Source organism: Atta colombica, unplaced genomic scaffold (genome assembly GCF_001594045.1).
Source record: "Atta colombica isolate Treedump-2 unplaced genomic scaffold, Acol1.0 scaffold92, whole genome shotgun sequence".
Taxonomy (NCBI): Eukaryota; Metazoa; Arthropoda; class Insecta; order Hymenoptera; family Formicidae; genus Atta; species Atta colombica.
In genome coordinates this window covers 219,222-232,041 of record NW_017259586.1, presented here as the reverse complement: position 1 = coordinate 232,041, position 12,820 = coordinate 219,222, and the positions used below count along the sequence as shown (strand labels likewise).

The 12,820-nt window shown below is 26.8% G+C and overlaps 2 protein-coding genes across 2 annotated transcripts in view; both read right to left on the bottom strand.

The window, feature by feature from the left end:
* The window catches only part of LOC108693526, a 4,651-nt gene extending 888 nt beyond the window's left edge, over nucleotides 1-3,763 (bottom strand). Inside the window, exons 1-3 of the mRNA XM_018202529.1 lie at nucleotides 3,643-3,763; nucleotides 597-1,609; nucleotides 78-164 (exon numbers count right to left, since the gene is read on the bottom strand). Of these exons, the coding sequence (XP_018058018.1) occupies nucleotides 78-164; nucleotides 597-1,609; nucleotides 3,643-3,763 (1,221 nt within the window). The remainder of the gene's footprint in view (nucleotides 1-77; nucleotides 165-596; nucleotides 1,610-3,642) is intronic.
* A 1,199-nt stretch (nucleotides 3,764-4,962) lies between these two features.
* Nucleotides 4,963-12,820, bottom strand: part of LOC108693524 — a 10,704-nt gene continuing 2,846 nt past the window's right edge. The window contains exons 3-7 of the mRNA XM_018202528.1: nucleotides 8,728-9,279; nucleotides 8,485-8,571; nucleotides 5,390-6,427; nucleotides 5,153-5,239; nucleotides 4,963-5,067 (exon numbers count right to left, since the gene is read on the bottom strand). Of these exons, the coding sequence (XP_018058017.1) occupies nucleotides 4,963-5,067; nucleotides 5,153-5,239; nucleotides 5,390-6,427; nucleotides 8,485-8,571; nucleotides 8,728-9,279 (1,869 nt within the window). The remainder of the gene's footprint in view (nucleotides 5,068-5,152; nucleotides 5,240-5,389; nucleotides 6,428-8,484; nucleotides 8,572-8,727; nucleotides 9,280-12,820) is intronic.

Here is a 12,820-nt window from a genome sequence, read left to right as displayed (position 1 = left end):
TCCCTTGTTAATTCCGCCTTAGCTCGCATTCTTCTTCTCGCTGTGTATATATATATATATATATATATATTACTCACCGCAGTGAGAAGCGTAGCGTCCACAATAAATCCCTTTGCGGAGAATATATTTTCACGATGCATTAATTGCAAGGAAAATAACTGCAACTGCAACATAAAAAAATTGTCGAATACAGGAATTTGAACATCTCATGATATATTAATCCTCAGTACCCACAAATGTTAGCGTAACCCCTCTCCTCCGATTTTTATAATTTAGACGTTTTTTTCTGCTCTCTTTTTAATTATTGCAAAATATCTTTTGTGCTACGATATTTTAGACTTTCTAACTCAAAAATTCTTTTTTTTTTTTTTCAATCTTCAAACGATAGATAAAATAAATTAAGTAAAATTGATGCACTACAATCTGAGATACAAGCAAAAGAAAACACTGGTTTTACAAATACCTGAATGTAGATAGATAGACTTTTTGGAAATGTAGGTACTGAAGGTTAAAAATTACATTAGTATATACACGAGATATAATTAGCAAAGTACATAGAAAGTGCGAATTAAATTTATATCTGTTAAAAAATTTACTTCGTATTTTATTTCCTTATTGTTGATGCTGTTAAACATGTTGCGAACAGTAACACCGATTTCCATGGCTTGATTCTTACTGGTTTCACAAGCCCATACTAACATCATTATTTTTATAATGTAATATGTAATACCTGTAATGAAGGTTTTATAATAAACCTGACTTTCCAGATTGCCTCCTTGATTTACAGAGTCGCCTCTTTGTATTCGAATTAAGTAAAAATATAGGTAGAAAGTAACTTGAATAAAGGTCAAAATTATCGTGCAAAGGAGTTGCAAACTGAAGATCGTTGTCAGCATCTGTACTGTGTCGCTGATTATCAGATGTTGCTTTTCCAGAGCTTTAAGTTCCATCAATAGGAATGGATATTTCTGATAGATTGCTCTAAAAAAATATGGCTCATGGTACGCTACGAATCTTCGAAGATTCATTAGATTATCATTGATTTGCTTGAAACAAGCTTTTAAAACACAAACACAATTCATGTATAGCATATCCATTTGGAACACTAGCAGGATTATATATTGTACAACAACCAGGCGGAAAACGCTATCCTGCATATTGGGAAAATATATCAAGGCTTGTATGATTAAGAAGAAGAAACCAAAAATGTCTTTAGCATGGATTAATTTAGATATATTCTTATATGTTTCCGGGGACAATCTTAAAGAGAGATTCAATATTGTTTGAAGTAAACGCATTCGTGGTCCACTCAAAATGAACGTGCCAGCTACTATGAAACCGCCAAAAATGTGGAAGCAATTAAGTTGAAGTATCCTAGGCACACTTCTGAATGCAATATTTTTAGAAATATTGACATCATAGATACTTATTACTTCATCAACGCAAAAAGTGCAAAAAATGATAGTTGATAGAATGTAGTATAGTTTGCAAGACTTAATGCTTGAAGCATTGATTTTGTATGGAAATATTCCCAGAATGCGGCAAAAAGTGAAGCAAGGATACATTAACGATTCAAAATCCGTGGCGCAGAACAGTTGCCATATTTTCCCTTTTTTTTTATTTATAAATGCTTGGAACTTCAATAATAAATTGAACATGTTCGCTGAAGTATACATATATAAGAATACAATTATTTAAATTATACACTATAGCCGAAGAGATATTATGTTATCAATGCACTTTAACGATGTTTACAAGAAATTCTCTTCCAAATATAATTGTTTGTCTTTACGGAGAATGCGTAAACTGTCATAAACTTCTCACAATCTACACTGGGCGAGTTTAATTTTAAAACTACAAATAATTATTGCATCGCATAACGAAATAAGACTCCAGTAATTTGTTAGTTATGAAGTAACCATGGCATTTTGCTTATCTCTGGAACACGCATGAAGTGATGTATAATTAAATGTGTCATGCAATCCACAATCTTGCACATCTAGATAATGTATAAAGTGAATAAATGTTATCAAGTTATTTCTTGGTTCTTAATTAAATTCATACATAGATAAATACAAAATTACAATAGAAATATATAAAATTATATATAAAATTAAGAAAAGAAGAGCAAACATAAATGAATTAATAATAAATAATAAATAATAAATAATAGTTTGCTCTATATAATGTATTTGAGAAATATTTTTAATATTCTTGATAAAAAATAACATGATTTAATAAAGCAATCACATTTTATTTTATACACATAATGTTATAACATGTATATGATATCAACGTGATTGAATTTATCATTGCGTATTATATTGTAATATTATTAATATACATATAACATTAGTAAAACAAAAAATTAATATCTATTATACTGCTAAAATATATTAGTATAAATTTATAGTATTATCCATAATATTATATACTTATAACGATATTTAAGGTATGATTCATTTTATTTATTGTACAAATTGCTACATATTAAATATATAAGTCAGATTAAACTTACCAAGTAACATTTGAATTTATTAATAGATATTTTATGACGTGTTTAATAAGTCAAAAAATGATACTTCTTAGAAAACTCTACATTATATGTAATACCTAATTATATACGTAAATAAAACATATAATATTTTTCACTGATTATTAATATATACGTGACACAAGACTTATAAATGTTTCTGAATATTTGTGCGTATATACAAATACATTTACAACCATAAAACACCATTATTCACAATAACATTTTATTCATAATAATAAATATGAGTATATATAATTTCAAAAATATCTTTTATCTATGTATATGTCGATCTGGGTGGTGATGTATCTTTATTAACCAGATTATATTTGTAGATTTTCAATCACAAAAATTTGACATTTTTGAAAAACAAGAATTGAAACAAAATTAATAGGCACATAGTAATGCTACCACCATCTAAAAAAATAAAATCACGAAACATGATTAAATATTCCTATTACATTCTAAATATTCCTAAATATTTACATTTATTTATGTACAAAAGCAAATGAATAATCATTCATTCATCTCAATGAAAGCGTAGCATTCACTATAAGTACCTTTGCAGAAGATATATACAATATATTTTTACGATGCATTAATTGCATGGAAAATAATTGTAACTAGAGTTAAAAACAATTATTAAATACAGAATTGAAGTACGTAGTTTTGAATCTCTGATAATATATTAACATTTATGTTAATATACTAGGAGCATAATTACAAAAATATATGAATATTTTATTTCTTTATCATGGTACTGTTATACACGTCGTGAACAGTGGTGTTAATCTCCAAAGCTTGATTCTTACCAATTGCATCCAAAAACTATAAATATTATTTTTTAAATATATATTATAAATATATACATATAATAGATTACAGAGTTGCAACAAAAATCTTGTTAGAGACATGTTTTACTATATTACTGATTTAAATTCCCTCTTATAATCTAACATAAGTAAAAGTACATATTCAAAGTGATATTAATGAAGATTAAAATTATCGTTAAGAAAGGAGTTGTGAAGTTAAAGCTCGTTGTCAATTAAAATTAACTGCCAGTACTGAAAATCTATAATACACGTAACGTAAACTAGCATTTTCAGTACTGGCAATAAATTTGAAACACAGCCTATGTCGCTGATTGCCAGATGCTGTTATATCAGAGCCTTGAGTTGCATCAGTAGAAATGGATGTCTCTGCTTGAGACAGATATCCCTCAAAAGACATGGCTCACCATTTGTCATGAGTATTCGTAGATACGCAAGAGCGTTGTTGATTTGTTTGAACCAAGCTTTTAATGCGCAAACACAATTCACATGTACAGCATATCCATTTAAAACATGAGTAAATGGATGTATGTCGAAAAAATATAATATAAGACATTCAATTATAATTTTTATCAAATATCGACATTAGCACGACTATAAAAGAATCCAAAAATGTCCTTAGCATTAGGCTTAGATAGATTCTGATTTCTGTGGCAATCTGAAAGAGACTTCCAGTATGATCTGAAGTAAACGCGTTCGTGGTCAATTTAAAATAAATATGACGATTGTTGTAAAATCACTTAAGACACAGATGCAGTTATATTGTAGTCATATTTAGCGCAAATGCCTTTATATAAAATGTTATAAACAATATTATGATGTCATAGACAATTTTTATAAACGCAAAAAGTGCATATAACAATAGTCAATAGAATGTAATTTAGATTATAAGTCTTAATTGTTAAAACGTTACTCTCGTATGGAATTATTCACGAAATCCAGGAAAAAGTGAAGCGAGAATATTTTAATGATTCAAAATCTATGGCCCGGAATAACTCACATTTCCTTTTCATTTACTTTTTAATTGGAATATCATTAATAAATTAAACATATTCGTCGAAATATTACAAAAAAGGATTACATTTCTCTTTTTACTATAGTTACAGATTATATATATATATATATTGTTACTATGACAATGAATAAAATCATTTCTATCGCCGTCTGTCATTTGTTACATTTACTGGTTAATATAATTGCTTTATTTTTAGCAAAGATGTAATCTTTGACCATCTTTCTTCGATTTTTGTTTGAATTCCTCTTGCGAAAATGTTTGATAATATCATGGACTGTCGATTTTGAAATCTGTATTCTTCTTCTCTACAGAGTATCCTTTTTTATAAATATCATTTTTTTAAATATGAGAAATGTCAAATTTATTGAATATTTACCGATGTATTATACGTGTTATGATGTTGAAACATAATTAAAGACGAATATTCATTAGTTTGGCCATTTTAAACGATAATGTATATACAAATATATACACCTCGAGAGATTCTAGTTATAACATGACCTTCTACTTACAATAATAAATAATGAGTATATATATCTCTTAAAATATCTTCAACTGTTTGATCCAGATATTTTACTGTTAGATTATATTATATCTTTTAAAGGAATTAAAGATACTCTATTGCAAATATTCGACATCGACAAAAATTGTAACAAAATTAATAGATACGTGACAACACTACCCATCATCTAAAAAAGCAATACTTATATTTTCAAAATAAAGCTAAATATATACTTATATTTATTTAATGAAAGCAAATGATTCATTACTCACCGTAGTAAGAAGCGTAGCGTCCACAATAAGTACCTTTGCAGAAAAAATATTTTTACGATGCATTAATTGCATGGCAAATAACTGTAACTGGAATTTAAAAAATGTTAAAAACACAATTGCAAGATGTAGTTATAACTTAATAATGTAATAAAATTTACGTTAATACCTATATGCGGAACATAATTAGTATTAACAAAATATGTATTAAATGTACGAATTATATTATAATTTTTTTACCTCATATTTTATTTCTCTATCGCTGGTACCGTTATACATGTCGTGAACGGTAGTATTGATCATCAAGGCTTGATTCTTGCCAGTTTCACAAGCCCAAACTATCAACAAAATTTTTACAATATTATATGTAAAAGTTGTAATGAAGATCTCGTTATAGACCTGTTTTGCCAGATTGTTTAAAGACGTTGCTCCCTCTTGTAATTGCACTAGGTAAAAGTACAGATTGAAAGTGATTTCAATGAATGTCAAAATTATCGTAGAAAGAAGTTGCAAACTGAAAATCGTTGTCAACATCTGTACTATGTCACTAACTGCTAGATGCTGTTTTATCTGAGCTTTGAGCTGCATCAGTAGGAACGGATTTCTTTGCTTGTAATAGGTTCTCAAAAGATATGGCTCATCATTTGTCATGAATATTTGCAAATGTGCCAGACTATCGTTGATTTGTTTGAAACAAGCTTTTAATATGCAAACACAATTCATGTATAACATATCCATTTGAAATACAAGCAAACAGATGTATATTAAGAAAATCTGGTACAAGGTATTATATGGCAAATTATAACAAAATATCGGCACTTGTACAATTATATAAAAGAATCCAAAAATGTCCTTGGCATGGATTAGTTTAGATAGATTCCGATATGATTCCTTTGACAAATTCAAAGAGACCACCAGTATGGTCTGAAGTAAACGCATTCGTGGCCCACTCAAAAGAAATGTAATAACTGTTGTAAAACCACTTAAAATGTAGAAACAGTTACGTTCAAGTTTAATGGGAATTCCTTTTAACATAAAGTTATTAGTAAAATTGAGGTCATAAAGATTTTTTAATTCGCAAACACAAAAAGTGCAGATAACAATAATCGATAGAATGTAGTATGGTTTACAAGGCTTAATGGTTGAAGCCCTGATCTTATATGGAAATACTCCCAGAATTCGGCAGAAAATGAAGCAAGGATACATCAGTGATTCAAAATTTGTAGCGCGGAATAGCGACCATATGTTTCCTTTTTTTTTGTCTTTGAATCTTTGGAACTTCGATGACGAATTAAACATGCCGAAATATTATAAGAGAACAATAATCTAAATTATTGGTTATAATTAAAAATATATTAATTATGTTATCAATGTACTGTTTAATAATAATGTTGACAAGAACGTCTTTCGAGTGTAATATTTTAATATCTTCACTGCAAATGTCGAAATCAACATAAACTTTTTATGAACAATCTACACTTTGCGAGTTAAACTTTAAAACTACTAACAATTATTGCATTATTATATATCGAAACAGGACTCAGAGTTTGTTAGTTATGAAGTAACCATGGTTGTTCTTTTATCATCTCCGTAACATATATAACAGTGACATATAATGTATAATGCATACGATGTATGCTAATAATAGTAATAATTAACTATGTAATCCATAATCTAGATCATGTATAAGACGAATGAACATTAGCGTGATATTTCTTAATCTTCCATTAGTCATATAGATAAATGCGAAGTTACAGTAAATATACATATATCATGCTGATATAAATTCCGAAAGGAAAGGAAAATTTTTACTTTAGATGAATTAATAGTTTATTTAATCAATATAATATATTTGAATAATGTTTTGTATAATACAGCTAATAAAAAATAATATGACTTAATTTAATACTTATTATACTAATTTTATATTGCATATTCAATGCAACATATATTCTGTTATGATTATTAATATGGAGGAAAAGCCGTAGCACACACACACGCGCGCGCGCGCGCGCGTGCACGAGTAAAAAAAAAATTTAAACTCTCAAAAGTATTTTTAAAATGTAAGATTTTGTCTTACTTTTTTTATATTATAATTGAAGAATTATATATATATAAATATAACTTAAAAACGCTTTGAGTATATTTAATAAATATTGATTGGTGTTTGTGAAAAAGATATATAAATATTTTGTGAAAAATAATCCAAACTGCTCTCGAGAATATTATCGATTATACACAAAAATAGATTTATTTAAGAAATAACAATGATGAAAGTTAAAAAGGAATTTCAGTTAACACAGTCTTAGCATAGTCACTGAATAATAATACATAACTACGACTAATAACTATAACTAAATATATAATAAAATAAAAAATCCAAATATATTTATATTCATCAATGAATAGATAGAATACATAATTCTCTCTTATGAAGGCAATATAAAATTATTTACTTAGATTTATAACTATTATGATTGTTTTTATTTATAGCTCATTTATACAGCTGTATAACTATAGCTGCTACAATTGTTAGGTTTATAGTTTATTTTAGCTATTACTTTCTACTCTTGTTTCTTTTAGTGAGGAACTTACTTACGACCCGAACACTCTTATTATTACAGAAAACGGTAAAATATTATATATGTCTAAAAGGTAAAATGATAGATTGAACAGATGACTACTTGTAGTAAGATGAAAAAACATGCATATAAACTTACTCCTGATCTTATATTATCTTATAATATATGTATCTTTTATATTATACAATACTTTTATATTAAACAATATTAAAGTATTTCTATAAATGATTAAAAAATTACTTTTGCAACACAAAAACTATTAATGACATATGCATTCCGTGACAATGGAGTTTAATCACTATCACTTAAATATGAAATATGAGCAATAAAATAATAATCATATAATACCAGTTAATCTAACTTTTGGATTATTCTAAACAGTCAACCCATAATATCCTGATCTTTCCTATGTGATATAAAACTTTTATTTCTATACATATACGTGTACATATACGAATATTTCTATAAGCATGAAACACAACTTTATTCAAAGTGATATTTTACTTATAATGATAAAAAATGAGTGTATTATTATTTAAAATATCTTTTGTATTTTCGATATGGAATATCTTTATATTAACTAGAATATAAAAAATTATATTTTTGCATTGCAAGAATTCGACATAAGTAAAAATTGTATTAGAATTAATAGATACGTAACAACACCACCTATCATCTAAAAAAACACAATCTTCAAATAAAGTTAAAATACCGATATTTATTAGACGAAAGTAAATGATAATGATCACTCACCGTAGTAAGAAATTTAGCGTTAATAGTAAATCCTTTTGCAGAGAATATATTTTTGCGATGCATTAATTGCAAGGAAAATAACTCTAACTGCAAATAAAAAAATTGTTAAATACAGAATTGAAAAACGTACTTATAAAATTAATAAGTAATATATTGAGAAAATGAACATTAATATAACGCGGAGCTAATAAAGAGCGAATGAAATACGCAAATTAAATTACTTTAAATTAATTTAAAATTTACCTCATATTCTATTTCCTTATCATTATTGCTATTAGATACATCGATAATAGTGGTGCTGATCTCCATAGCTTGATTCTTACTGGTTTCACAGGCCCATACAATTAGCATTATTTTTGTAATGTAAAATGTTACATTTGCAATTAAGGTATTGTAATAGATCTCTTTTTCCAGATTGTTTAAAGATTCAGTATTTTGTGCTCGCAATAAGCAGAAATACAGGTTGAAAGTGATAAAAATGAAAGTTTTAATTATCGTAAAAAGGAGTTGCAAAGTGAAGATCATATTCAGCATTTGTATTGTATCGCTGATTGCCATGTGCTGCTTTTTCAAAATTTTGAGTTCCATCAGTATAACTGTATTTCTCTCTTCGTTATTTATTTCTCTCAAAGTATATGGCTCACTGTTCACCATAAGTTCTCGCAGATTTACCAGACTGTCGTTGATTTGCTTAAAACAAGCTTTTATTACGCAAACACAATTTATGTATAGCATATCCATTTGTAACACCAACATTTCGATGTATACTAAGGTAATCTTGCCCAATATACTACCCTGTATTTTAAGATTATATATCGCTAGCATAATTATAAAAGAGAATCCAAAAATATCCTTGGCATGAATCAGTCTAGATAGATTCTGATATGACTTTTGAGGCAATTTCAAAGAGAGTTTCAATACAGTCTGAAGTAAGTGTCTTCGTGGTTCACTCAAAATGAATGTGATGACTATTATAGACCCACTCAAAATGTAAAAGCAGTTACGTTCAAGTAACCTGGAAATGCTTTTGAATTTAATTTTCTTATTAATATTAATGTCAAACACAATTATTGTATCGCAAATGCAAATAGCGCAGGTGATGATGGTCGATAGAATATAGTATAATTTGCAAGCTTTAATATTTAAAGCGTCAATCTTGTATGGAAATATTCCAAGAATGCGACTAAACATGAAGCAAGGATACATTAATGATTTAAAATTTGTAGCGTAAAATAGCAGCCATATTGTCCCTTTTCTTTTATTTATGAATCTTTGGAACTTTGATAACAAATTGAACATTATGAGTATTATAAAAGAATATTAATGTAAATCGTAGATTATCACAACAATTGTAATTACGTATATTATATTCTTTAGTAGCAATTTGTTTGAAAGAAGATATATTTTCAAAGTAATTTTTTGGTTTCTTCACGAATTAAATGCATAAACTAATATAAACTTCTCTGTACACTCGGCGAGTTTATTTTTGAAACTACTCACAACTATAGTATCGTATAGTGAAACAGTACTCAAAAACTTGTTGGGTCTCAAGTAACCATGGCTTTTTCTTATCATTTTCGGAATAAGCATAAAATAACGATATATATTTATCTATGTCAGGTAAATTACGATCTTGCGCATCTAGATATATAAAATAAATAAACATTATCAAGATACTTCGTAATCTTCCATTAGATTTATATACAGGTAAACGTAAAATTACAATAAATATATATTATATGTGTTGTTCTAAAGTAAAAGAAGGAGAAATTTTTACTTTAAATGAACATAAGCAATGAGCCTAAGCATAACATAAGCAATTTTTAATCAATATATTGTATTTGAAAAATTGTATGTTATATTACTCATGAAAAATCCGCATAAAATTTGATAAGACAATTAAGGAATTGCATTTTGTGTATACAATATTACTTGAATTCGTATATAATTTTCTTTCTGTTCACATGTCAACAAAAAATTCGTTTTTGTAATATCTTGTGTATATAGATTATGTTACTCTGGTTAAATTGAAAGAAGTTCACATACTTTTACACTTTTTATTATTTTATTTGCAATTAAGTAATTAAAATATGTGTAATTAGACGCTAAAATATACTACAAAAATGTTTCGATGCTTGAAAAAAAAATAATAAATGTTGACAATTGTACATTGGCATATTAGCATCGTCGTGTAATAACAAGCTATTGATTAAATAATTCCATAAATAATCGCCAGAATTCGGAATTTAATATCAATTTACAGAGATTAATAAGAATCATTTATAATAGCTCCGTAAGACCTCCTTCTGTTCCAAAATCTTTTAAAGTGATTTCTAAGAAATACCTACATTACGTGTATTATTTAAGTGCACCCTTAAAGAAATAAATAAAAGAAAATAAAACATATCAGCTGTTTGCAACTAATTAATATTTATATTTATGATATAAGATTTTCAAATCTTTCTGTACATATATGTATATACATGAATATATTCTTATGCAAAAATACTTTGAGAGATTCTAATTATAATATGATATTCTACTTACAATAATAAAAATAAATACATTTACTATTTAAATATATATTTGATCCAGATATCTTATTGTTTACTATATTATATCTTTTAAAGATATTCCATTACAAGCATTTGACACCAACAAGAATTGTATCAAAATTAGGTACATAAATAAGGTACATAAATAATACCATCCATTATTTATAATTAAAATAAAATCCTTAAATAAAAATATACATTTATTTAACGAAAGTTAATTTATCACTGTAATAAAAAGCGTAGCGTAAGTCCTTTTGCAGAGAATATATTTTCGCAGTGCATTAATTACAAAGAAAATAATTCTAACTATAGATCAAGAAATTATTAAATAATAAGATTAGAAGACTTTATAAATCTGACACATTAATATATTAAAAATTGTAGTATACGATATGAAATTTATTGAATGTGCGAATTAAATTTTAATTTTTTAAATTTACCTCTATATTTTATTACCTCTATATTTTATTTTCTTATCGTTAGTGCTGTTAAATATGTCATGAACTATAGAGATTTTCTTGGCTTGATTCTTGACTCTTGATTTCGCAAGCTCATATAATCAGCATTACTTTTGTAATGTAATATGTTACAGATAAAATGAAAATATTATAATATTTTTCTGAATTGCTTAAGGTCTCACAGTTTGTATTCGCACTAAGTACAGGCTGAAAATGAAGATTTCAATAAAGATTTTAGTAGAAATAAGTTGCAAACTGAAGATCATTTTGAACATTTGGATTGTATTGTTGATTGCCATATGCTGCTTTTTCAAAGTCTTGATCCATCAGTATAACTATATTTCTCTTTTCGTATTTCTCTTCGTCATTTATTTCCTTCAACGTATATGACTCACTATTCACTATCAGTTCTTGCAGACTGGCATTGATTTTAAAACAAACTTTTATTACGCAAACATAATTCATGTATAGCTATCTATTTGAAACATCAGCAATTTGTTATATACTAAAACAATCTTTCGCAAGGCACCACCCAGTGTTTTGGAATAATAAATCGACACACGTGATTACAAAAAGAAATCCAAAGATATCTATGGATTAGTCTAGATAGATTCTTATATAATTTCGGAGGAAATTTCAAAGAGAGTTCTAATATAATCTGAAATAAACGCACCCGTGATCCATTCATAATGAATGTAACGAATGTTATAAAACCATCCAAAATATAAAAGCAATTATATTCAAGTAATCTTTGAATGCTTTTGAATCCAATATTTTTATAAATATTAATTTTTATTTTTTTATTTTATTCATGGATCTTAGGAACTTCAATAACGAATTGAATGTATTCATAGAAAATTTTATAGACTATATATAGAAATTTTAATAATCTAAATCATAGAATATCATCAAAAAGATCTTATTATTTATGTTATCAATGCTCTTTAGTAGCAATTGTTTGTTTATAAGAATTTTTATTCCAAGTGTAACTTTTGATGTCTCCACTTGAATGGATAAACTAATATAAATTTCTTGCAGACTATGTATACGTGAATGGATAAACTAATATAAATTTCTTGCAGACTATGTATACGTACGAATTTAATTTTTATCTTTATATTTTGATAATTATTATAATATAACGAAACAGAACTTGTTAACCATCAAGTAACCATGATATTCTCTTATCATTTTCGGGACACGCACAAAATGATATATATATATATACGTACAACTGTGTCATGTAAACCACTTCTTGCGCATCTAGATCATGTACGAAGTAAATGGATATTATCAAGATATTTCTTAGTCTTATTAGATTCA